The sequence below is a fragment of the Salvelinus alpinus genome, chromosome 3 (assembly GCF_045679555.1).
Source record: "Salvelinus alpinus chromosome 3, SLU_Salpinus.1, whole genome shotgun sequence".
Classification (NCBI taxonomy): domain Eukaryota; kingdom Metazoa; phylum Chordata; class Actinopteri; order Salmoniformes; family Salmonidae; genus Salvelinus; species Salvelinus alpinus.
In genome coordinates, this window is record NC_092088.1 from 20376169 (window position 1) to 20402757 (window position 26589).

Here is a 26589-nt window from a genome sequence, read left to right on the forward strand (position 1 = left end):
TAACAGTATGTTTAGTAGTGTTAGATAAATAGCACATGGTCAGTGATGTATTTGAAAGATTTTTATTATAAATATCTGACAATTTCCAAAAATATTTAACAGGAAAAACACAGTTACAAAACAAATATGAACATTGTTATATATTACTTTCTTAGAACACACTGTAAAGCAGGCCACTAAAGTTTTGGGCTCATGTTCTCCTGGACTTTAGTTTGCTTTAACCTCATTTAAAAAAAAAAAATTAAAAAAAAGTCAAAGCAACTGCAAGGAAATATTCACTTTCTGGGCTCCTGAGTTCGCACTGAACTACTTCTAAATTATCATTTTTTTATACAATTAAATCAGTGTCTTAATTGCCTCTGAGTAATAGGCTGGATAGTTCTTTCATTTCAGTGTCCACACTATGCGTATATAGGAAAATAAGACCTTTACAGTGAGTGACTGGATGAACGTATGTATGGTAGACAAAGACCACAATAGATTGTTCATCTATTTGGAAAGAACGTCAATATATGGAATGAATAAGGATTGAAGCACCAGTGAACACTGTTCAATTCTGGAGTGAGCTCCGTATACATAAGTCCAAGTGCGTCAGATGTCAACGACCTCACAGATGCTTCTTGCTCTGTACGCTGCTCAACGCTCCTGACATGCAATAGGGGATGATGCTCACGGTTGCCAGGGGGACAGTGGCACTCTTACAGAAAGACAGAAGGTAGAAGAGGGCGGCGGTGTGTGTGGGGGGCTTGAAGGAGTCAAAGAGGTGCAGCAGGAGCAGCGAGGTAATGATACATCCCACCCTGAAGGGGGTGCTGCTGTTCTTCTTGCTCTCGGTGTAGAGGGGCGAGTGCACGCCCAGGCCCAGGCCAAACAGGGTGCCCATGTTGCGCAGGAGGCTGGCGAAGGGAGTGGAGTCCATGTGGACCCATTCAGCCCTCACACACCACTTCTGGGCTTTCGCCAGGGTCCACAGCAGGTCCACGCCCAGAGCCTTCAGCAGCACGTAGAAGCCCACAGCGAAGGAGAGCAGGAAGACGGTGGTGTAGAAGTACTTCTTCAGACTGGCTCCGTAGATCCACTGGGTTCTGTTGAAGGCCTCGGCCACAGCCATACCTGGAAATCAAATAGACGTCATATTAGCATCGTGTAGTTGAACAATCTGCACATCTTGTGTCATAGTTATGGGGGTTGTTATAAGGGCTTTATACTGACCTGTGATGACTCCACAGACGACTTGGTGGGGGAAGTGGGCAGCAATGAAGACTCTGGAGAGACAGACACACACCTGGACTGCCCAGAAGAATGCCCACAGAGTGCCCCGCAGATACCTGCCCAGACAAGGGGGAGAGGGCGAGGAACCGTCAGCAAATACTTCTATAGGCGTTTTGAAATCTGTCTGGCTGCTACAATAGTGTACAAGAAACCTCAAATACCACTAAATGTGTGTGACACTACAGGTGAGTAGGCTTCTACCACTGCACATGTAATCAGTTTAAATAGACTGTTGCTTTCTTTGTCAATTTCCCATATCAATTTGGATACGGTTTCACAACAAAACAACTCGAATGCACTCTGGTACATCCCCTTCCCTTCGACAACTAAAGTTAGTTTTCATGGTAAATCATCAGCTACGGTGCAGCAGAGAAAATTGATAAGAACTGAACTAAAAATAGTAAACAAGGATAAGATAATTGAGGACAAGAGAAGGAGGGGTTGAATGCTCTGGAACTTACATGCCCTTGGTGGAAGATCTCGTCTTCTTCTTGGTCAGCATGATGGCTAGGATGGAGGTGACCAGCGTGTAGTAGACGCTTGCGGCTCCCATAGCGTGGCCAGAGGGACTGCCTACCAGAGAAAGGCATACTTCAGTCTATGGTCATAGCACTTTATTCAAGTAAAATGAAAACCCAACAATACGGTACAGGATTCTAAAACATGAATATTATCAACATCATGAAAATTATAAAGTGTTTGCTATATTCACTGAATCGCAGCATATATATTTCATATAAGGCATTATGGGAAAAAATTAATGGAAGTAAAGTGATGCTTCTTACCTGGGCCAGTCTCACAGGTCATGGGGTATTGTTCAATGTGAGGTGCAGTGGTATTGCTGTAGTAAGGTGTTTCATGAACCCACCAATACGGCCTCTCGCCAAACAGAATCCTGGAAGGAAAGCACAAGCCACTTAGACTGATGCAGGGAATTTAATTATCACATTTTATTTTATTAAATTGACAGGGACAGTGCACACACACAGACATTCACACCTACATTTCAATGTGTCCAGATGTAGTCGAAGGGACACATTTGATCAAGTTCTAAATTGGTATCCCAGTAAGCATTTATTTGAAGGGTACCTATATAATGACTTCATAACACACTCAAACCGTACATAACAGCAGTATATAAGCTCAGCTGGACTCACCACTTGAAGACCAGGTTGAGCCAGTCTCCGATCACTGCCACCCAGATGAGTTTGATACCCACCGACTCCCGCAGGTGGAACCAGAGGGGGAAGAAGATGAAGAAGGTGTTCCTGAGGTCAGCAGCCCAGGACACCCACAGGAACAAACCCTGGGAGTCCTTATAGTTGGTCTGGAGGTAATTAGTGGTGCTCACCCCATAGCCCTGAAAGGCATCCGTAACTGCCTCCATTTTCCAACTGTCCCGAGTGAACTGTCCGTCTAGGAAGCCAATGTGAGATGTGTTGCAGAAGGAGCGCACTGTAGCTATGTAAGAGTCTGCTGGTTGTTTTTATACCAGAGGGACCCACCACCCAAAGGCATGCACAACCTGATCTTTGAACCTTGCACATGTGTAATAAAACACAACAGGACAGGGGAGTTTGGGAGGGTTGTACAGTACTAACAGGAGAGACCATACAAACAAGTACAAAGGAGGGGTAAAAACAAAAGTCAATCAGTGTCTCTGTGTCGCTCACCCTGAAACAGCATGGAGACAAAAATGCAAAATTTACGATTGACCAGTGGAATTCACATTAAAACCTAACAAATAGCCTACACTATAGTTTGTGGCAAAACAAGCCAACCAGGGGGATGTGTGGACAACCATATTGCTTTTGCTTTTCTCTATTGAAATGCAAAATCCAATGTTTTACTTGTAATACAGTAAGTTGTCATTGTAAGACCATGAAATGGATAAGATAGGAACTAAAAGAGTCACGTGTACCAACTTACTAAGCCCACTTTTTGGCCAGTTTCAAAAAACACATTTAAAAAAAGAAGTTTAAAAAAAAATCATATGAAAGGCTGGAAGAGATTGAGACCAGCACACTGTCGAAAAAAGGAGTAAATCCAAAACTGAGGCTTGAATGCAAAATAAAGACATTTATTTTATATTATGAAAGGCTAAATAAATGTTGACGATATGCAAAATCATCCCATTCTTCAACGACCTGTAGATAATCTGTCAGTTATATAATGAATTTCTGATGATTTTGTGAAAATTGTGGTCAGCGTCCTGTGGCTAGCCCACCTGTCAGTTACATAAGGGAATCAATCATTAAATAGTGTGGGACTTACTGCAGAGATGCTGAAAAGATAACTGACCAATAAAACTAGGTCTTGGATATGGTACTTACCATGCTGTAAACAAGTCTGATTAGACAACCCCCAAGCCAGGACTTACCTCAGGCTTTAGCTTATTGGAAAGAAATAGTAAATTAACTTATCATTACAGCAGGTCATAAGGTCGGTGCATTTTTGATTGATTTCGTGCCATTCGTTTCGCATGATAATGATGGATGTGGTTGAAGTGGTAATGACATGAAAAGGTCAATCAATAGGTCAATCAATTTATATTGGCCTGCTTAACGTGTTCTTGCTACAATCTTTGCCAAGAGACGTACAGTCCTGGAGTGGAAAAACATTCACCCACTATCACACAGACATCCTGTTTCAGGGGCTAGCTTATCACTCCAGAGCAGAGAACTTCTGTTTACCGGTTTGGGAAACAGGAGCTCCATGTTGGGGTGTAGGCTAAAGGTCAGGGAGCCTGTCTACAACGTCCACTTGAAGGCAAACAAATGCCCTAACCTTGAATAAAGTCTGATGGGAACAGACAGTCCTGGAGCTCCAGAAGAGCTCTACCAGCTTTGGTGCACCTTCCCTGGGTTGCTGATCTGGATCCACACTGCAGTCATGGATCTTTTCCACAGCTGGGGTTGGAGGTGGCTGTCCATCTGCAGACCAAGTATGGGCATTATGAGGGCTGATTTAGCCTCTACAGTGGCAGACCTGCATACCACCTTCTGTTTCTTCCCAGGCTGGTTCTATCTGCGCAGGGACGTGGGGGTCAAACTCATCTGGGTGGCTGCCATTGGGGACTGGCTCAACCTGGTCCTGAAGTGGTAAGGAACGGGTTAAATCAGGTTTCTGTCATTTTGTAGGTCATGGATTTTTACTACAAATTTGGAATAAATACACATGAACGAGAACTTGCGTTGTCTTGAAACTGGACCAGGTCGGCAATGCCATAGATAGACCAATGTGTGCCAGAGTATAGCAATGCGTATCACTCAACATACCTCAAGAATATAGTAGTATTGGGAAGTGGAAGCATTATTGTCTTAGTATGTAATAAATGAATGATCATAGGGCCATAACAACCTTTGCACTTTAGTATTGATTCCCATTCAGCAGGGTAAATACATAGAGAATAATCTTATCTGGAAAAGGAATTCAGTTGGAAGTGTACAGTGAATTCCAGTGGAGGCTGGTGACGTGAAAAATTGAGGAGAATGGGAGACCCACGTAGAAATCAAAGTGTGTTTCAAAAATTGTCAAGAGTATTTATTTAACCTAAAGCATTTAATAAAGACATTTATAGTACAATATTATAGGGGATGGGAACGAGAGGGCTACTTACACAGTGTTTGGAAGGGATCACAGCAGTGATTGAATGAGGGTATGAGGCATGAGTTGAGGTGTTCAGAGGCTTGACTTCAGTGCAGGACAGGATTTGTCTGGGAAGACAAAAAACAATAACACAACACACTACACAGTTAGACAAAAGAAGAATGAGTTAGTCCAAGCAAGGAGTAAAATCATTGATGTGTAATAATGTGATTGTGTATGTGATTGACTCTAAATACAGTAATGAGAGAAAATTGATCGGGGTACTCACTGTGCTTGGAGAGGAAACATTCAATGTGCCAGTAGATGAGCGGGTACATGAGACGTGGCTTCAGTTCATGTCAGGACAGAGTTGACAATGGTACTGGAGTGGAGTGGTCATCACAGCTTAATCAGGGAACAGGAGGGAGGGGACTTAGCTCGAAATACAAATAGCAGATACATTCCATTACAGCTGCGCCATCGAAGGTTTGAACAAGTTTCTCCCTGAAGTTAAAGAGAGTTCACATCTTGCCCACTTGACACATCAAAATAGCCCAAGAAACATTCCTGAATAACGCCCTGATCATCCACATACCTGACGATAACTGACAACTGCAAGCAGACTGGTGGCACCATAGGTCCCAGAGAGGGGGGAAATTGTTACACCCTGGGGCCTGGAGTTTTTCCTTATCTGTTACCCTAACCAGGAAAACTCTGGACCCTATAAGGTATGACAGTGATTAATCAGTTGTAAAAATATTTTATATGGGCTATGATGGGAACAGTTTTTCCTAATCAAGTCACATGGTTTAAAGAAAAGAAGAAAAAAAACTCCTGGCCCTGAGGTGGATGAAAACCCTGTCAAACTGCAGCAACTTTAAACTTGTTCATATTCATTATATTTAGACTAGATTAGGAAGGGGATTTCCTCTACCTAGACACAGACAACAACTGATAGACAATAGAACTCACAGGGTTGAGCTTGCTTTATGAATGTTTGCATCATACAGTTCTATGCAACTGTAGGCCTTCTAAAAAATGTACTCACATCTGTCATCACTATTGCTTGATTCATTCCAGTTTATCCTTTTGAATTGAAAACGTATTGACAGCTTAGCCAACCCAGTTTTGAATATAAACCAACTTTGATCACATTTAACATTTTCTCCTGACACACAAATGGACTATAAATACATAACGTTACCAATTAGTTTACCCTGACCAAGTGGACAGCGCACATAGGCTGTATGCATATGCTCTTATTAGTAGCCTACAGTTGATTAGACTGAAAAAGTGTCTCGTTTTCATCCCATACAGCATGCCAGATCTCTAATGTTAAGGTGTAGCCTAGGCTGATGCAACATTTATATCATGCGTTTTTTGCTTGTGTCTGTCCGGAGTGAGTATGTATTTTCATCTTTGCTAAATAAAAACCGGAGGAAAGTGGAATGCCTAAATGCACTGCATCAACCTCTTTCTTTAATCTAACTTTTAATGGATGATGTGATGTGAAGCTATCAAATCATTCGGAATTGATTTCGACATCCCAGAAAAGACATTTGAAAGTTCGATATGTTCAGCAAGTAACGAATTGTTACTGGGGGATTATAATTAAACATTACAGGCCATACTTAAACATTTAAAACTAGATAGAAAGTATGGAAAAACTATCATGGACCTATATATTTGCAAATAACTCCCCTTTTTTTCTGGCCTTCAAATAGATTTGGACAAACAAATCAGTACAACAACAAAAAACTGTGCGGCCCTCCATTGAATTTCAAAATCCTGATGTGGCCCTCAATTCCAAAAGGGGGTAGGTACGGTCTAGGGTTGTTTTGGAGCAGGGCCTTGTGTCTTGTTCATCTCCAGGTTCTTGCAGGTGGGCCTGTGGATGCTGCTGTGTACAGTGGAGCTGCTGGTGTGCATGTCCAGAGTCTACATGGCTGCCCACTTTCCCCACCACGTCATCAGTGGGGTCATCACGGGTCAGAGAACCAGGACTCTAGATGTCTAGATTTCAAGATGAAGAAACTTGTACCCTTGTACCCAGCAGGTCCTGCTAACCTGAATGCTATTGCGCTGGCGTGGTTATTTTCTTTTCATGTTGTCGTCCTTTCCAGGAACTCTGGTGAAATGTGCAACCAGGCTTAGCAAGTAGTGTAGTGTAAAAGTTATTGTATCTTATTTCAATGATCTTGTAGCTTGATGACAATCTCCCTGGTCTCTATCCATGGCAGGTATCATGGTGGCTGAGTTCTTCTCCAGAGTGCAGTGGATCTACAGAGCCAGTCTGAAGAAGTACTTCTACACCACCGTCTTCCTGCTCTCCTTCGCTGTGGGCTTCTACGTGCTGCTGAATGCTCTGGGCGTGGACCTGCTGTGGACCCTGGCGAAAGCCCAGAAGTGGTGTGTGAGGGCTGAATGGGTCCACATGGACTCCACTCCCTTCGCCAGCCTCCTGCGCAACATGGGCACCCTGTTTGGCCTGGGCCGTGCACTCGCCCCTCTACACCGATACACCGAGAGCAAGAAGAACAGCAGCACCCCCTTCAGGGCGGGATGTATCACTGTCTCCTTATTGCTGCTACAGATCTTGGATGGCTTGATGTTCTCCTCCAGGAACCAGGCAACGTTCTACATGTTGTCCGTCAATAAGAGTGCTGCTGCCCTCTTCATCCCCACAGCTCTGGTTCCCGGAGGACTCTCCTGGATCTTCCCAGGTTAAAGTGGGGCGGCTAAGCTGAAATTTTCATAACAATCGTTCACTTTGTGATAAAAGCACCACATTTGGCACAGAGGTAGGTTTATGTACCCTGAAAATATTTTGATATTAGGCCATGACATATTTGGCCCATGGGGGACATGGCAGCCATCTTACAAAATGGCCACCGAAAGTAAAACAATTTTACAATTCAGAAGGACTGTTTCATTATTTTTAAAAATTGGGTGCAGAGGTAGAAAAATGTACACTGAAATAATTTCAGTTGCTTTGGCAACACTATTGTACAAACCAAGGACTATGGTGGAAGTTGAGTGTAGTTGTCACCTGGAGGTGTGTAAATCTGTTGGACTATCAGAAACTGTTTTGATTTGACAAATTAATTGGCTTGCTAATAAGCTCATGAGCAGAGAGTGGGAATGGGTATGGGAAGCAAGAGCACCTCAAGAGCTTGGGACTATAAGGTTCTATCTGCAAAAAAATATTCTAAGATAATTGGCTTTAAAGTTTTGAACCCTCATTGGTTTGAATGGTGTCAGCAATTTTTTATCTTGTATCCTTTTGAACTTAACAACATGAATTGGGGTATTTGGAGTACTATATAGTTAGAGAACATTGAACAGAACAAGGCTATGTCAATAACAAAATGTTGACAAAAATACAGATAGGACCTTATAGCCAAGCTCTCGACCTGTTTCTTCAAATAGATTGCTCTGTTTGTTCCTAATTAAATGTAAATGTTACATACAGTATATGCAATCCTGTGTATAGCAACATATAATTTATGGGGAGACAAGTGAAAACTTGTGATTCAGTAGAAAAGTTTGGAGGACATTGAGGAGCTGAATCCTCTGTTACAGTAAGCAATGCTAGAAGACTAGGCTATCTTCAGCTTTGTGAAAAGGTATTCCACTGCCTCAGAGCATTCATGCTGGAGTTTCTCTATTTCTTTGTGGTGGTTATGTCTCTTGGGTTCAACTTGATGTTAGTGAATGACACTGTGCTGGTGTGGCTCCTTCGATGACAACAAGAGGACAAAGGGTGATTATCAGGCTCTGGACTCCGGACCTTGAGCGGTGAGGATCAAGACTGGTTGTACTATAATGTACAATAAGTGTTTGCATTTTATTTACTAGATGATGTTGTGAACACGGATGCCGTGATTAATGAGCAAAATCCCTTTTGCTTGGTGTACACAAAGATATTTTTTTACTTTGAGTTAGTTTTTCAGAGAAAATGACCCAAAATGACAAAACTGATTAATGAATTATTACTAGGGACATTAAACATTTACTACTAGACGACCGACCCTCAGCTCAATACATAGCAACACTCTTTACCTCATGCCCACTGACGTTAGGAGTTTTGGCCATGGAGGTTCAACGAGCAGCACTTTTTGTGTACAGAACGATGACTATGTGTATCTGTGCGTTAGTGACACTTACCAAGTATACTGTTTCAATCAAACATACCAGCAATAATCAATAAATACCTGACTGTACATTGTCACATCAACACACTGTACAATAGTCTACTTAACTTGACCCTGATATCAAGTCAGTGACAATCCATCCTATCATTGCCAAGTATTGTGACGGACATGCATATTTCCTATGGTGACATAATATTGTACATCCATCCAACCTCGTGTTGTTTCCCTCTTTCAGCTCTTATCTCCAAATGCATCGTGGGTTTTCTTCCTATGCTCACCTCATAAAACGATATTGTATATCTATACAGTACAGCTCGATTTGCAAATCTCCCAGTAAATTACCATAATTTTCAGAAATGTTGGTAATCTATTAAAAAAACGTTGGTAATGTATACTAGAATAACATAACACATAAGATATACATTTTCTTGTCCTTATAGTGGATAGACCATATGGTTGAAGAGAAAATTGCTTAATCAATGAAAAAAAGCATCTAATGAACAATGACATAATTTGCAATTAACCCTGCAACTCTTCCAACTATTAACTTTTTTCACAACTGTGGTCGTGACTGTTTTACAATGTAAATGAAGGTTGGGTTTGTTTCAATCCTGCCCACATAACCACAGCTGGCAGCACACAAGTAATTATCAATTCTGGGTGCAGCTGCACAAGACATTTTTGGTTTACTTTGGACATCCCTATGAGGCTAGTTAGGGACCATCGGTAAATTGCACAATGTACATGGGACAATATGTAAACATTTCAATAGCTCAACATTTCAATGACTTAATATAAATTGTCGAAATTCATATACAAATATTGAAAGCATTTCATAAAGGAATCTAAAGGTGTGCAACATGAAAATATTGTCTTATTTGCATTGTGCAATTGATTGACGGTCCATTTCTAGCCCGGAGATAGGCTATCCAAAGTCAAACCAACTTACCATAGTCGCACACCAGTCAGCTGAAGCTATTTGGCGAAAGAATAAAAAATACGTATAAGTACGTACTACCCTCTGTAGTGACTTGCGGTCGGAGGCCGAGCAGTTGCCATACCAGGCAGTGATGCAACCCGTCAGGATGCTCTCGATGGTGCAGCTGTAAAACATTTTGAGGATCTGAGGACCCATGCCAAATCTTTTCAGTCTCCTGAGGGGGAATAGGATTTGTCATGCCCTCTTCACGACTGTCTTGGTGTGCGTGGACCACAATAGTTTGTTGGTGAGTTGGACGTCAAGGATCTTGAAGCTTTCAAACAGCTCCACTACAGGCCCGTCGATGAGAATGGGGGCGTGCTCAGTCCTCCTTTTCCTGTAGTCCACAATCATCTCCTTAGTCTTGATCACGTTGAGGGAGAGGTTGTTGTACTTGCACCACCCGTCCAGGTCTCTGACCTCCTCCCTATAGGCTGTCTCATCGTTGTTGGTGATCAGGCCTACCACTGTTGTATCATCAGCAAACTTAATGATGGTGTTGGAGTTGTGCCCGGCCATGCAGTCATGAGTGAACAGGGACTGAGCACACACCCATGAGGGGCCCCCGTGTTGAGGAGCAGCGTAGCGGATGTGTTATACCTACCTTTACCACCTGGGGGTGGCCCATCAGGAAGTCCAGGATCCAGTTGCAGAGGGATGTGTTTAGTCCAAGGGTCCTTGGCTTAGTGATGAGCTTTGATGGCACTATGGTGTTGAACGCTGAGTTGTAGTCAATGAATAGCATTCTCACATAGGTGTTCCTTTTGACCAGGTTGGAAAGGGCAGTGTGGAGTGCAATAGAGATTGCAACATCTGTGGATCTGTTGGTGTGGTATGCAAATTGGAGTGGGTCTAGGGTTTCTGGGATAATGATGTTGATGTGAGCCATTACCAGCCTTTCAATGCATTTCATGGTTATAGACGTGAGTGCTACGGGTTGGTTGTCATTTAGGCAGGTTACCTTAGTGTTCTTGGGCATAGGGACTATGGTGGTCTACTTGAAACATTTTACATTTACATTTAAGTCATTTAGCAGACGCTCTTATCCAGAGCGACTTACAAGTTGGTGCATTCACCTTATGATGTCCAGTGGAACAACCACTTTACAATAGTGCATCTAACTCTAAGGGGGGGGGGGTTAGAAGGATTACTTTATCCTATCCTAGGTATTCCTTAAAGAGGTGGGGTTTCAGGTGTCCCCGGAAGGTGGTGATTGATTCCGCTGACCTGGCGTCGTGGGGGAGTTTGTTCCACCATTGGGGTGCCAGAGCAGCGAACAGTTTTGACTGGGCAGAGCTGGAGCTGTACTTCCTCAGAGGTAGGGAGGCGAGCAGGCCAGAGGTGGATGAACGCAGTGCCCTTGTTTGGGTGTAGGGCCTGATCAGAGCCTGAAGGTACGGAGGTGCCGTTCCCCTCACAGCTCCGTAGGCAAGCACCATGGTCTTGTAGCGGATGCGAGCTTCAACTGGAAGCCAGTGGAGAGAGCGGAGGAGCGGGGTGACGTGAGAGAACTTGGGAAGGTTGAACACCAGACGGGCTGCGGCGTTCTGGATGAGTTGTAGGGGTTTAATCGCACAGGCAGGGAGCCCAGCCAACAGCGAGTTGCAGTAATCCAGACGGGAGATGACAAGTGCCTGGATTAGGACCTGCGCCGCTTCCTGTGTGAGGCAGGGTCGTACTCTGCGAATGTTGTAGAGCATGAACCTACAGGAACGGGTCACCGCCTTGATGTTGGTTGAGAACGACAGGGTGTTGTCCAGGATCACGCCAAGGTTCTTAGCGCTCTGGGAGGAGGACACAATGGAGTTGTCAAGCGTGATGGCAAGATCATGGAACGGGCAGTCCTTCCCCGGGAGGAAGAGCAGCTCCGTCTTGCCGAGGTTCAGCTTGAGGTGGTGATCCGTCATCCACACTGATATGTCTGTCAGACATGCAGAGATGCGATTCGCCACCTGGTTATCAGAAGGGGGAAAGGAGAAGATTAATTGTGTGTCGTCTGCATAGCAATGATAGGAGAGACCATGTGAGGATATGACAGAGCCAAGTGACTTGGTGTATAGCGAGAATAGGAGAGGGCCTAGAACAGAGCCCTGGGGGACACCAGTGGTGAGAGCACGTGGTGCGGAGACAGATTCTCGCCACGCCACCTGGTAGGAGCGACCTGTCAGGTAGGACGCAATCCAAGCGTGGGCCGCGCCGGAGATGCCCAACTCGGAGAGGGTGGAGAGGAGGATCTGATGGTTCACAGTATCAAAGGCAGCCGATAGGTCTAGAAGGATGAGAGCAGAGGAGAGAGTTAGCTTTAGCAGTGCGGAGCGCCTCCGTGACACAGAGAAGAGCAGTCTCAGTTGAATGACTAGTCTTGAAACCTGACTGATTTGGATCAAGAAGGTCATTCTGAGAGAGATAGCAGGAGAGCTGGCCAAGGACGGCACGTTCAAGAGTTTTGGAGAGAAAAGAAAGAAGGGATACTGGTCTGTAGTTGTTGACATCAGAGGGATCGAGTGTAGGTTTTTTCAGAAGGGGTGCAACATGTTGGTGTTACAGACTCAGACAGGGAGAGGTTGAAAATGTCAGCGAAGACACCTGCCAGTTGGTGTCCGGGTAATCCGTCTGGCCCTGCGGCCTTGTGAATGTTGACCTGTTTAAAGGTCTTACTCACATCGGCTGCGGAGAGCGTGATCACACAGTCATCCGGAACAGCTGATGCTCTCATGCATGTTTCAGTGTTACTTGCCTCGAAGCGAGCATAGAAGTTATTTAGCTCGTCTGGTAGGCTCGTGTCACTGGGCAGCTCTTGGCTGTGCTTCCCTTTGTAGTCTGTAATATTTTGCAAGCCCTACCACATCCGACGAGTATCGGAGCCGGTGTAGTACGAATCAGTCTTGGTCCTGTATTGACGCTTTGCCTGTTTGATGGTTCGTCGGAAGGCATAGTGGGATTTCTTATAAGCTTCCGGGTTAGAGTCCCGCTCCTAGAAAGCGGCAGCTCTACCCTTCCATTGAATTATCTTGTGTAGATCAAAACAGCTGGACATAATGAAGTCACACCAACAACAACAAAAATTGTTGCAAATACCTAGTGTCGGATAAAAATGTTCTGGTTGAAGTGTTTCCATTACCCATTTTGGCAAATTACGCATAAAGAAATTGCAGACAGCCTGTAGGCTATGCCCTCCCACCTATCTGTTTCATGTCTTAGGTAGCCCGTGAAAGCCAGCATGAATAGAATGCAATAATTGACTAATACTTGCCATATTCTAATAATTATCATGTTTCAACGCACCAGCACGGTCGGTGCCATGGTGAAACTTGCACTCCTGTAGATATGAAATAATATATATATATATACTGAACGAGTCAAAAGTTTGGACACACCTACTCATTCAAGGGTTTTTCTTTATTTTTACTATTGACCTATTGAGTATATATTTTTTACAGCTTTGTCATTATATTTTTCATATTTAAAACATCTTATTTTATTATTTTCTATAGGCCTATTTTGCATGTTATAAAAATTACCTAAAATCCTTAAGTTTCCAAAATGTTGGTAGTTTACTTACATTTTTTAAGTTACCGGTAACATTCCCTCCCTTTGCAACCCTGAGTTCACCTAACATGTGTGTGTATGTGTGGAAGGGAATGCCACCAGTCTGTGAGGAGAGCGGGAGTGTTCCTGAAGGGCTGACTTACATTCTGCCAGTGCATGGACAGAGAGTGACTGAAGGTGTGTCAGCTCCACCACCACCAACTCATTCAGAGGTCGCCCCTGTCTGCACATTGAGCCTACGCAAAAACATGTGGACACACACCACAGACTACGTCAGGATAGGACCTGTTGGGAAACACACACACTACAGACTACAACATACTGTAGATGTTCAAAATAGAGTTAAAGGTCCAATGCAGACATTTTTTGGCTCAATATCAAATAATTTCTGGTCAATTATTAAGTACCTTACTGTGATTGTTTTCAATAAAAATGGTCAAAAATAAACAAAAGTAGCTTCTTAGTAAAATGTAGTTTCTCAAGCAAGAATTTTGCTAGTACTATTTGGGAGTGGTCTGAGAGAGGGCCCTAATTGGAGGAGCCTAATGGGAGGGATGTGTAATCTGAAACTAGCTGTGATTGGCAGTGAGGAGGGCAAATTATCTTTGGTATTGGTCAATTAACTAATACCACCTGGTTATGTCACTAGGCAGTCCAAAAACCCCACCCAGCCAAACAACTGAAATTTCAGGCGGTCTTTTCAAACAGCTCTTACACTAAAAGAGTATTATCATAACTTTCACAATTTCACAGTATTACTCCAACATAGTGTGGAAATATATATAAAACACGGGAAAATCTAGTTTGACTGCACTTCCCTTTTAAAATAGGATGACTAAGACCAGTAATTTATCATCTATGAACATAATCGTTTGTGATAAAGAACAATTGCTTAATCTCAAACAAATCAAAACAGTATTGTCTGCAAAACCCATCTTGGCAAATGCATGTTTGTCATGTAAACTAATGAGGCACATTTGTACTACGAGCTGATGCAAAGGGACGTTTTCCAATCAAATACAGTCTGTGAAACATAACATACCCTTTGAAAGTAGCCGCCCTTTCCGCTTTACTTCCGTATCATGTACCCTAATCTTTTGATGAGCTTCATGACGATATCATAAAATTCGTGAAAATGCGGTCATTTAATATATATGAAATTGTATTTGTTTGTGGATTCATTTACTTCTACCAGATAAATGCCTTTTATTAGGTTTTTGCGCTGAAGACCATTGCGCGACGTTTTTGTCCATTGAATACCTTTCAAAAAGCCTACAAAAGTTCAAAAACGTCAAGGCTACTTCCTTGAAAATGATGTGTCAGTTGCATAGCTTATTATGTTAAGTGATCAAGATGCAGTTCAGTGGAATCAGATGTGTGATTGACTGTGACTGTGACTGCTGTTGACCTTCCTTGAACATCAGCCTTACATGTACCATTTAGCTCCATCTACCGGGTGACAATGGCATTGCAGCTTTTTTTTTCAGTCTCAATATCATTTTTTTATTGGTCACATACACATATTTAGCAGATGTTATTGCGGGTGTAGCGAAATGCTTGTGCTCCTAGCTCCAACAGTGCAGTAGTATATACTAATTCACAACAATACACACAAATATAAAAGCAAAATAATGGAATTAAGAAATATATAAATATTAGTTAGAGAAATGTCGGAGTGGCATTGACTAAAATACAGTAGAATAGAATACAGAATGTACATATGAGATGAGTAAAGCAGTATGTAAACATTATTCAAGTGGCCAGTGATTCCAAGTCTATGTATATAGGGCAGCAGCCTCTAAGGTTCAGGTTTGTGTAACCGGGTGGAAGCCTGCTATTTAACAGTCTGATGGCCTTGAGATAGAAGCTGTTTTTCAGTCTCTCGGCCCCAGCTTTGATGCACCTGTACTGACCTCGCCATCTGGATGATAGCCGGGGTGAACAGGCCATGGCTCGGGTGGTTGATGACCTTGATAATATTTTTGGCCTTCCTGTGACATCGGATGCTGTAGGTGTCCTGGAGGGCTGGTAGTTTACCCCCGGTGATGCGTCTAGAGAGCCGTGCGGTTGCGGGCGGTGCAGTTGCCGTACCAGGTGGTGATACAGCCCGACAGAATGCTCTCAATTGTGCATCTGTAAAAGTTTGTGGGTTTTAGAGGCCAAGCCAAATTTCTTCAGCCTCCTGAGATTGAAGAAGCACCGTTGCGCCTTCTTCACCATATTGTCTGTGTGGGTGGACCATTTCTGATCGTCAGTGATGTGTACGCCGAGGAACTTGAACCTTTCCACCTTCTCCACTGCAGTTCCGTCGATGTGGATAGGGGCGTGCTCCCTCTGCCGTTTCCTGAAGTCCAGGATCAGCTCCTTTGTTTTGTTGACGTTGAGTGAGAGGTTATTTTCCTAGCACCACTCTCCCAGGGCACTCACCTCCTCCCTGTAGGCTGTCTCATCATTATTGGTAATCAGGCCTACTACTGTTGTGTCGTCTGCAAACTTGATGATTGAGTTGGAGGCATGCGTGGCCATGCAGTCATGAACAGGGAGTACAGGAGGGGGCTGAGCGGAAGTGGAGGTGTTGTTTCCTACCTTCACCACCTGGGGGTGGCCCGTCTGGACGTCTAGGACCCAGCTGCACAGGGCGGGGGTTCAGACCCAGGACCTCGAGCTTAATGATGAGCTTGGAGCATACTATGGTGTTGAATGCTGAGCTATTGCCAATGAACAGCATTCTTACAAAGGTATTCCTTTTGTCCAGATGGGATAGAGCAGTGTGCAGTGCGATGGCGATTGCATCGTCTGTGGATCTATTGGGGCGGTAAGCAAATTGAAGTGGGACTCTAGGGTGTCAGGTAAGGTAGAGGTGATATGATCCTTAACTAGCCTCTCAAAGCACTTCATGATGACAGATGTGAGTGCTACGGGGCGATAGTAATTTAGTTGTTACCTTTGCTTTCTTGGGTACAGGAACAATGGTGGCCATCTTGAAGCAAGTGGGGACAGCAGAGATAGGGAGAGATTGAATATGTCCGTAAACACTCCAGCCAGCTGCTCTGCGATTGCTCTGAGGACGCGGCTAGGGATGCTGTCTGGGCGGAAGCCTTGCAAGGGTTAACACGCTTAAATGTCTTACTCATGTCCGCCACGGAGAAGGAGAGCCCACAGTCCTTGGTAGCGGGCCGCATTGGTGGCACTGTGTTATCTTCAAAGCGGGAGAAGCTGTTTAGCTTGTCCGGAAGCAATATGTCGGATGTCCGCAACACGGCTGGTTTTCCCTTTGTAGTCCGTGATTGTCTGTGTAGGAGTAGGTGACATATGTGGGTAGATATCACACTGTTGGACAAGTAGACAGGAGTATACTGGAAGGTAGTATAAGAGAGCAGATGTGAGTGCATTTGCCATTCTGGTAAATACAGGAAACCAAAGATTAGCAGATGGTGTAGTAGTGTAGTGGTAACATAAGATACATGGATAACATATAAATATAAATGATAGCTGAACATTAAAGTAACGAACCACATGTTAACATGGGTCATGGGACTGTGGTGATGGAGGTCTACTAAGGGATGTTCTGACCCTCTGACCCTTGTAGATTCTCCATTGTGCTGACATACATGTCAGACAGAGTGGCGCCTAAAAGCAATTGGACACTAGACATATGGTCTGACAATTCTCCATTGTGCTGACATACATGTCAGACAGAGTGGCGCCTAAAAGCAATTGGACACTAGACATATGGTCTGACAATTCTATTACAAACATACATGTCAGACAGAGTGACGCCTAGAGGTAATTGGACACGCTGGGATAGAGGGTCCGGCCACTATTATAAACAAATTGAAAGCAGATGGTGGTGAATGACTTCATAGGGGACGGACAATACTGTGTGTATAAATAGAGTAGCTGGAGTTCTGAGAAAGTGTGTGTTCCGCGGGGTGTGTTCCGCGGGGACATGCCAGTGGGCTGTACAGTTGTAATAAAGAGCATGTTTGATTTTAAAAGTTCTGGTAAGCGTTGTATTTGAAAATGATTTTCCACGACATAATTGGCGAGCTAGCCAGGAGTGACAGGGACGGAGACGTTCTTGGCTGGCGGGTTCTTTGGACAATCTAAACAAACAGAGGTGGCCACCCAACTATATACGGTAAGCAAGTTCTTACAATAGTTGAAATGTTTGTGTGGATTGCTTCAGAGTCCTGTCTCAGCGGGAGGAATGTCATGTAGGTCTCTCTCTCAAATTTCCTAAAAACGATAAAAACGAAAGAACTTTTGAATTCAAATAAATGTGCATGCATGTGTGAGTTTGGGTTTTGTATGAATGCGCATGTCTAGAGATTGAGTGAACTGGAACTGTGAACTTTGATTGTGTCGGGTGTTTGGCTGGGGGGAGCGGGCATTTGTTCTGGTTGGACTGCTCGAGACAGGTTCATGTGTCTGGTTTGATTGGGGGAGTTGTTCCGTCTGATTCTGCTTGGCCGGGTTCGACCGTATCAGGATCTGTTTTGGGATGTGCGTAAACACACCTCAGTCAACCTGAGCGGGCGACTCGTGTCGGGTGTGTGTGATTCGGACTGCCCCTCTCGTCGGACCATTCATTTTGAGCAGCCTTGTGTGGGCTGATCGGCGCAACTGTTTGTACTCTCTAGTTGAGCGGCTGGGCTCAGGCGCAGGGCTACAACAAGTAGCTTATACAGTCAAAGCATAAAACAGTAGGTTGTAGGAAAACGTTAGCCCGATTGTGCGGCGTTCAACTGCAAAAGTAACTTATACGGTCAAAGCATAAATCGGTAGGTTGTAGGAAAACGTTGGCCCGATTGTGCGGCGTTCAACTGCAAAAGTAACTTATACGGTCAAAACATAAATCAGTAGTTAAATAAATATTCATAGTTTCCGCTCTGAAAGGAGGATTGTATGGGTGAAGTAGTAGGTGCAGGAAAAACGTTGGCCCGATTGTGCGGCGTTCAAATGCAAAAGAAATCCTGCGAATAAAAAACCGCTCTGTCTAGCTACCAGGGTTTGGTAATTCAGTAGGTCACGCCACAATACTACTCTAAGAATAGAAGAAAAGATAAGTATTGGGGGTTGAATAGGATATGAAGACAAGCTGATCCGATTAGACAGTAGTCTCGTCATATTGTAGAAGTCTAGGCTTATGTAGAAGGAAGTGAATTAAGTCAATAAAGAAAGACTGAGTTGTTTTGAGGTAAAAACAAAGGGATTGAATGAACGGATGAAACATAAAAGGATGAATGATAATGTTGTAAGAAATGAGTAGATCTGTGTAAAAATAGAAGATTAGGAAGGAAAGACGAGTTGTGTGTGTATGTAGGCAGAACGTCCAGGAGAGGGAGCGCGCAGCTCTCCTGTGACAGAGTAGAGTTGATGCTGTAGTATTCAGAAATAATGTATGTACTGTATAGAGTAGGCTTCGATAAAAGAAATTAAGTGATGTGACAAATGAATTATTAATTGGAAAGGAGATTGGCTCTAACTCGGAAAAATAGTAAATAAAAGGTGTAGAAATACATGGGAGTATTTAGGAAAAATAAATAAATAAATAGTCGCATGGGACCAAAATGTGAAGCTCGATTTGTAGGCGTTCTGATGTCAACATTCTATCATCAGAAAATACATTGCGATGAGGTTGTGTGTGTGGTTCCTCTAGTCCTCGCAGACGTGCGGGTGATTGGCAGAACTATTGACAAGATCTAAGAACCAATAAGAAAATAGCTCTCTGTTCTGGATATAGGTATATCGGGTAGTGTAATGTGACATTAGAACTTAGTGCGGTAGTAGGAAATGCCGCTATACAAGAGTTTATTTCCTTGTCAAAATAACAAACAACTAATTGGTTTGAGGTTAGTGAGAATGGAATTTTTTACTTGTCGGTGTATAGTCTCTGAGCGAACAATGAGTGTTTCATAGAGATTACAGTTTATATGTGGTCAAGAAGAAGTATTGGATCACGTTTGACATCTAGTAAAATAACGATGGAATTTTAATTGTTAGACATTCTATACCACAATTCTCTGGAACTGTTAAAGACGCTTTAGAATAAAATCTATGGATAAGTAAAATTATTGGTTTGCTGACTAAAAGGTAACGTTGTGAATATTAACAATATGTACACTTTCTTTTCCAGAAAGAATAAGGGAAAAAAAGGGTTTTTTAATCTTCTCTGGTCAACAATGTCATTGGAGACTGCATTACTGTGGAAAGCAGTTAATTAAAGTCAGCCGCTTTAAAAATAAAAATATCTGGATAAGGCTAAAACATGGAGTTCTGGATGAGTGAGTCCAGTCCCTTTGCGATTATTGGCTTATGATTTACTACTAAGTGCACCATGTACTGGGAATGAATATACATTAGTAGGTTTATTGGAAGGGTTTTTTCCAATTCAGTTTCAAATTGGGTATGCAAAAGGATGAACATGTTTTTGAAAAATGTATTTAAGTTGCTCCTAAAGAAAGGGGGAGTGGAAACATATTAATGGTCTCAAAATGCCCTGAATCCTAGGAATTTCTTGTAAAAGACTGATCACCTTTTACTGGAAATTGTTGGAACAGGTGGGATATACTTATAAAATGTTTAAGACACCAGACTCTATTCAAACTGTATAATTACTTTGAAAATCTATTATGTCCCTGGGAAAATTATGAAGAGTTGTACCCTTAAATTGAATAAGTTATTCGAATAGGTTTATTTTAATTTTTATTTTCGATATAACATGGGTTCATAGGTAAAACTATCAGTTCTTTGGGGTTATGGTCTTTGGGGGAATACACAAATGTGTTTTGTTCATTATGCATATAAAAAGTGTTGAAAGTTTTTCTAAAGGGTTTATTGGAGTGTGGGTTTCTGTAAGGGTTTTGTTGATAACTACATCATCTGTAATTCATCTGAGAGATCACCAGTAGAATAAGGGAGTTGTCATGAAAGGTGACGTCAGAATGCTTTAGGGCATGGGAGAGAATATCACCACTAGTGGGTGTGGAGCTCATACCCGCCCTAATCGACTGAATAGTGAGGGACAACTGTGTCTGATGACCTGTGAACTGTATCTAAAAAAAAAAAAAGACATGCTGAAATTATGTTATATTTGTTGGGAGAATAATGACTTAAGGTTATTGGGGTACTGATTTTTTTATTATCAGGCCACTCATGAGAGAAACTGAGACAAAAGGGCTATTGGGAAAATAGATAGTACTGGTAATAAAAGTGTTTAGTATAAATGTTAATTATTAAAGGGATGTTGTGTATTGAATAGATAAGGTCAAATTTGAGTTAAAGTAAACACTAAGGACTGTTATCCTGAATATTGGATTGGGAAAAGTATTTCAAAAAGAACTGTTTAGTTATTTGGATATAGAACTGTTTAACGTTAATAGGCCTAGGGAAGCTCTGGAAACTAATCCTGAGACAAGGTGGTTGACAAAACTTACAGAATTTTAGATTAAAGGTTTTTTGTTTCTTTCGTTTTATAATGTCATTGGAATTGGAATGATAAAATGTAATGTTTAATTGAATAAAAAGGTAGTCTGTTGTGCGAAGATACCCATGAATGAAGAAGAAAGAGACCAACAATAACTTGGGCATAGAATGACACGGATGGATGTTTTCTCCAGGTTTCATTTCTTTACAAATAGTGATAATATTGCACATGTGCAATAATTATTATAATTTTATTTTTATTTTTTTTTCTCTTTTTCTCGTTTGGTCAATTTATTTTTGTTTTGAGGAACATAAGGTTGTGTATATGTTCCTGAGGAGGGACTGATATAAATGATATATAAATTGACTTAAGGATGTTTTAAGTATGTATCAAACAATGGCAGTTATGGGTTAGGGGACTTATAAATGAAGGTAATGGTAGTAAAGGGGTGTTATTTCTAGAAATATGTATAAAAATAGAGATAATTCACAGAAAAGGAAAGACAGCTGGCTGTGTAAAATATAGGGACAATTCTAAAAGTAAATAGAACAATTCACATATCTAAAGATATGGTAAAAAGAATAAGTGGTGGCATTTTGAACATTAGAGCAAAAGTTTAAGAAACTTATGACATAGTTTTGTTAGGATTGGATATTCTTCCAACTGGAAGACGCTTGACTGATTACATGTTATTTTACAGCAGTTGATGTAGGGAACATCATTTGATTATCATTGAATATTTCTGTGGCAGGAGGCCAGGTATTTGAGGCAGAATGGTTACATAGGGCTGTTATTAAAAATTAAGATTTAGTGATCTTGCTAATGTTGTCAGGAAATAACCCATGTGTTAGTGTGTATGTCCTCAGGAAAAAACAGCCAGAAATGGAAGGGCTTGGGCTGCATTCTGGAGACTGAGTGTACATCAAGATACACCAGGCTGGTGGTATACTTCTTACAACACTGCAGTGGTAAAGTTCTTTATGTCTCTCTTTGGTGGGTGCATAAGTCTCACGAGAAGTAAGGTCCAGCTGAATAATGGGTGAGCTTGAAAACACCATGACAGAGGATGTGGAATCAGAGAGAGAAAGAGAGAGAGATTAGATTCCACTATAGACATACTGGGTTGAGTTTGGAGGCTACTTGTTTTATTTTTAATACATCATGTGAAAGAGAATGGATAATAGGATATTATACTCTAAACAAACATGTTAAAGGGATTGATATGAAAGCATATACAGTGTTGAATTAATTCAAGAAGAGAGAATGTTAATTGTAGGTTATGCACATGATTATCAGTTGAAATGGAGTAGATGGGAAACTAAGTAAAAATGACATGATTTGGGAACACCTCTCAGAACCTGTGGCCGAAAGGGGAAGACTGGGTGGAAGCATGAGGAAGCTTTTTAGGGCTTTTATTTTTGTGGAGTCCAGCAGAAAAGTATCCTGGAGGCATAGAGTCAGGTAAAGAGAGAGTGGGAATTGTCATGGTCTCAGATTTCAGTTTGCATGAATATATTTATGCATAACACATAACATTGTCAATGCTGTTATGTTTTGTCTGTTGTTTTCCAAGTCTTATGTTTAGGAAACCAGAAGGAGAGGGGTTTGCCAGCTTCAGCTGGAATGTCTGTTTGTTGTGTGATGAGTGATGGAAGTAAGAGGATGTATGGTGCAATCTTAGAACAGAGGCCATAAGTCTCTAAGTATGAATGCTTCACAGAAAGTAGGCAGAAACCTGAACCAGGATGAGAGGTTCTGCGTCTGATGATCCAAGGGGACTAGAAGGACCTCTCTCAGTGGTACCAGGAGATCTAGTCCACTTTGGAGGGATCCGGAGGAAGTGGGATCAACCGAGGAGAGATGGACCCTATGAGGTGGCCAAAGCAACAAGAACGGCCGTCCAAGTGAAAAGAAGCCAGACGTGGTACCATCTGAACCACTGCAGCTGAGTCCCAACAGAGAGAAGGATACAACCACATAGAGATGAGGACACTGAGGATGCTGATTCACCAGGAGGGAGCCTGGAGGGAGCAGGAGCAGCGGAAACGATTGAGATGCCAGGGAGGAGCCAAGAAAACAGTAAATCAAGTGAAAGCCAAAATATGACACGTGCACCGACTAATGCACCCAGAAGAGGAGGAGAGGCCTCACAAGGAACAGAATAAGAACGTTTCTTTCCTAAAATTGAAACCCTTCCAGATGGAAGCTAAGTCCGGCCTGAGGAGGGAGCTTCAGGTGAAGAAAGAGGAGGAAAAGTCCCGCAAGCTGAAGAAAATGGGGATTACCCCACAATTGACTTTTAAACTTTTGAATGGCCTCCTTTACAGACAATTGATGTTAGAACAACAAAAGAATAATGACATTGACATACTAGAAGCAACAGTGAATGCTAGTATAGAAACAACAGACTAATGCACAATCAAGATGTATGGTGGGAGCAGGAAGAGAAGAATGGAATCAGCCGAACAATCCAAAAAGACTGACAAGGTTAGAATCTATGTTCCACCTCAATGTATAACAGAAGCAGGAGAACTGAAGTCTATCTCAATCATAAGGATCAAACCCTTATCGGAGATTGCACTCTGTGGATGGACACATCACCAAACAAAGGGAGAAGTCGTTTGGGACCCGAAAGGATGTGACCTGATATGAATCAAAGAAAAAGACGAGTAGGTGCTCATCATGAACAAGATTGAACCAGTGGAAGGTGAAGACCTACCCCTGCACCTGAACAGGAAGAACCTGTGACAACAACAAGGGTGGCGGCTGCTGTGACGACCACAGTAGCTACCACTAGATGACATCGACTGCCCTTACCAAGCAGACCACCGTGCCAACAAAGCAACCTGAGACATCAGTCAGGAGAGTTTTTACTGATATTTGAAACTTTCTGATAAACTCTAATGATCTACCTCAAGATAAGAACATTGAAAAAGCAACAGAATTAGATATATCAGAATCAGAACCACTCAGGGACACTACATGAGAAGAAGTAGTGAAGAAGGAGTGATACGAATGGGCTAAGTATATGGCAAACAGACACAGAATGGACAATTGTATTTTGTGAAGAAAATCACCTTTGTTTGATCTTTTAATAGTCTCTGAACCAGCATCATGTAAAAACTGTGTAAGTTGTAAAAATGACTATTGTACCAATAGAAAGTATTCTATTCCCTTGTGTGACATAAAATGTAGGATTGTTCTGGGTAAGTACGAGGGGTAAAACTATGTTGAATGAGACCATGCTGGGAGACAATGATTGTGTTGCCTATAATATTAGAACTGAATTAAATGTACCTCAATTAGACAGAGGTACCGTGGTTAAAGGAAAATATGAATGTTTTTACAGCCATGACACCGAAGGAATTGATGTAGGAAACACCACTGTAGAATGTGATACTATTTGGGTTTTAGAGAATGTGGGAGTTCGTAAAAATAATGATAAAGGGTTGTGTGGTCACATAACTCAGGTTGCGTCATCTCTTAATATGTTGAAAAATCAAGACAAAGGTATTGCTGATAGTTTCTGGATGTGTGGAAAAAACTAACTGTTGAATGTATTGCCTGATGGATGGATTGGTCTTTGTGCCTTAGTTAGAGCAATTAAATAGGTTACTATTATTGAATCACTCCATGATGACTATGTTAAAACCTAGAGTTAAAAGGGTTTATGATAAGGATCCTGAGGTATACCTTAATGTAATTGGACTGCTTAGAGGTCTACTTAGGGATTTCAAGGCCAGAGAGGAGGTTAAATCAGGATTTGAATCTATATTTCTGTGGATAACACCAAATATGAACTTAGAATGGATTAATTATATATGATATAATCAACAGGGATTCATTAACTATACTTAATTGTCTCTTAGTGGAGAAGGGTGGAGTTTGTGTCATGTTTGCTAGGATGACCATCATGTTAGGAGGAGGGTTGTTGGCTTTGGGTATTGCATTTTGTTGTGTTATACCCCTGGTAAAGTCAATGGTGGTTCAGACAGCAGTTAAATAGATGTCTGTAAGGAGAGATGACCCTCCTGTGGTGATTGATCCTGTACCGAGTAGCCCAGGCAAGTATACTAATAAGTATGGAAAGCCTTGTAATGCGGTCGGTGGACCTTTGGACTGCCCCTTTGGGAATCCAAACTGTCTATATAGAGTAGTTCCTGGAGGTAGTTATGCTTGCCATGATTTTTGTAAGGATGGTCTACCTGTATATGCTGTATTTCCAAATTCATGTCTGCAAGGAGGATCATGTTGAAATGCTTAAATTTAGAATGATGTTGTGTCAATTTTCTTTTGTAACTGCATGTAGGTCTTTGATTTTCTCATTCAATTTCTTCTTATATTCATTGTATTATTTTTATTTTTTATTAATGTTTCTAATTAGATCTTTTACTCTTATGTCAACTGGAGATGTTTGGTCTAGTTCGGTTTTTCTTAATGTTTCTAATTGGATTTTGTACTCCTATTTTAGTTTTAATAATTTGAGATGTTTGGTACAAGTGATTTGTAAGCTTTATTTTGATAATGTTTTAGTCAATTGTTGGTATTGATATCTACTCTCTATATGTCATTTTTAGTATGGTTTTTGAGGTTAATACCCTCAAGAGGAGGGATTATGTAGGAGTAGGTGACATATGTGGGTAGATATCACACTGTTGGACAAGTAGACAGGAGTATACTGGAAGGTAGTATAAGAGAGCAGATGTGAGTGCATTTGCCATTCTGGTAAATACAGGAAACCAAAGATTAGCAGATGGTGTAGTAGTGTAGTGGTAACATAAGATACATGGATAACATATAAATATAAATGATAGCTGAACATTAAAGTAACGAACCACATGTTAACATGGGTCATGGGACTGTGGTGATGGAGGTCTACTAAGGGATGTTCTGACCCTCTGACCCTTGTAGATTCTCCATTGTGCTGACATACATGTCAGACAGAGTGGCGCCTAAAAGCAATTGGACACTAGACATATGGTCTGACAATTCTCCATTGTGCTGACATACATGTCAGAAAGAGTGGCGCCTAAAAGCAATTGGACACTAGACATATGGTCTGACAATTCTATTACAAACATACATGTCAGACAGAGTGACGCCTAGAGGTAATTGGACACGCTGGGATAGAGGGTCCGGCCACTATTATAAACAAATTGAAAGCAGATGGTGGTGAATGACTTCATAGGGGACGGACAATACTGTGTGTATAAATAGAGTAGCTGGAGTTCTGAGAAAGTGTGTGTTCCGCGGGGTGTGTTCCGCGGGGACATGCCAGTGGGCTGTACAGTTGTAATAAAGAGCATGTTTGATTTTAAAAGTTCTGGTAAGCGTTGTATTTGAAAATGATTTTCCACGACATCTGTAGACCCTGCCACATGTCTCGTGTCTGAGCCGTTGAATTGCGACTCCACTTTGTCTCTGTACTGACGTTTTGCCTGTTTGATTGCCTTACGGAGGGAATAACTACACTGTTTGTATTCAGCCATATTCCCAGTCATCTTGCAATGGTTAAATACGGTGGTTCGCGCTTTCAGTTTTGCAAATGCTGCCATCTATCCACGGTTTCTGGTTTGGGTAGGTTTTAATAGTCACAGTGGGTACGACATCTCCTATAC

At 42.0% G+C, this 26589-nt stretch overlaps 2 protein-coding genes across 2 annotated transcripts; one reads left to right on the top strand and one right to left on the bottom strand.

Annotated features, from left to right (window-relative positions):
• Nucleotides 1-46: 46 nt before the first annotated feature.
• LOC139570218 (glucose-6-phosphatase catalytic subunit 1-like) lies at nucleotides 47-2659 on the bottom strand. Its single transcript, XM_071391901.1, has 5 exons — nucleotides 2430-2659; nucleotides 2058-2167; nucleotides 1734-1845; nucleotides 1213-1328; nucleotides 47-1113 (listed from the first exon to the last, which is right to left on the bottom strand). Exons 1-5 carry the CDS (start codon nucleotides 2657-2659, stop codon nucleotides 608-610), a joined length of 1074 nt encoding a protein of 357 aa, XP_071248002.1. The 3' UTR covers nucleotides 47-607.
• Nucleotides 2660-4074: 1415 nt separating this feature from the next.
• On the top strand, nucleotides 4075-9083 carry LOC139569787 (glucose-6-phosphatase catalytic subunit 1-like). Its single transcript, XM_071391149.1, has 4 exons — nucleotides 4075-4373; nucleotides 5120-5192; nucleotides 6692-6848; nucleotides 7101-9083. The coding sequence occupies exons 1-4, from the start codon at nucleotides 4075-4077 to the stop codon at nucleotides 7586-7588; spliced, it is 1017 nt and encodes a 338-aa protein (XP_071247250.1). The 3' UTR covers nucleotides 7589-9083.
• The last annotated feature ends 17506 nt before the right edge of the window (nucleotides 9084-26589 follow it).

What these genes read in the sequence shown, in the direction of transcription:
- LOC139570218 (XM_071391901.1), bottom strand. Translation starts at nt 2,659, where the DNA reads ATGGAGGCAGTTACGGATGCCTTTCAGGGCTATGGGGTGAGCACCACT. An exon ending in GACCTGTGAGACTGGCCCAG is followed by an intron (nt 1,846 to 2,057) that starts GTAAGAAGCATC and finishes TTTCTCTGGTAG; the next exon opens with GCAGTCCCTCTGGCCACGCT. An exon ending in AGATCTTCCACCAAGGGCAT is followed by an intron (nt 1,329 to 1,733) that starts GTAAGTTCCAGA and finishes TTGTCTGGGCAG; the next exon opens with GTATCTGCGGGGCACTCTGT.
- LOC139569787 (XM_071391149.1), top strand. Translation starts at nt 4,075, where the DNA reads ATGGGAACAGACAGTCCTGGAGCTCCAGAAGAGCTCTACCAGCTTTGG. An exon ending in CTCAACCTGGTCCTGAAGTG is followed by an intron (nt 4,374 to 5,119) that starts GTAAGGAACGGG and finishes CTCTAAATACAG; the next exon opens with TAATGAGAGAAAATTGATCG. An exon ending in CATCAGTGGGGTCATCACGG is followed by an intron (nt 6,849 to 7,100) that starts GTCAGAGAACCA and finishes TATCCATGGCAG; the next exon opens with GTATCATGGTGGCTGAGTTC.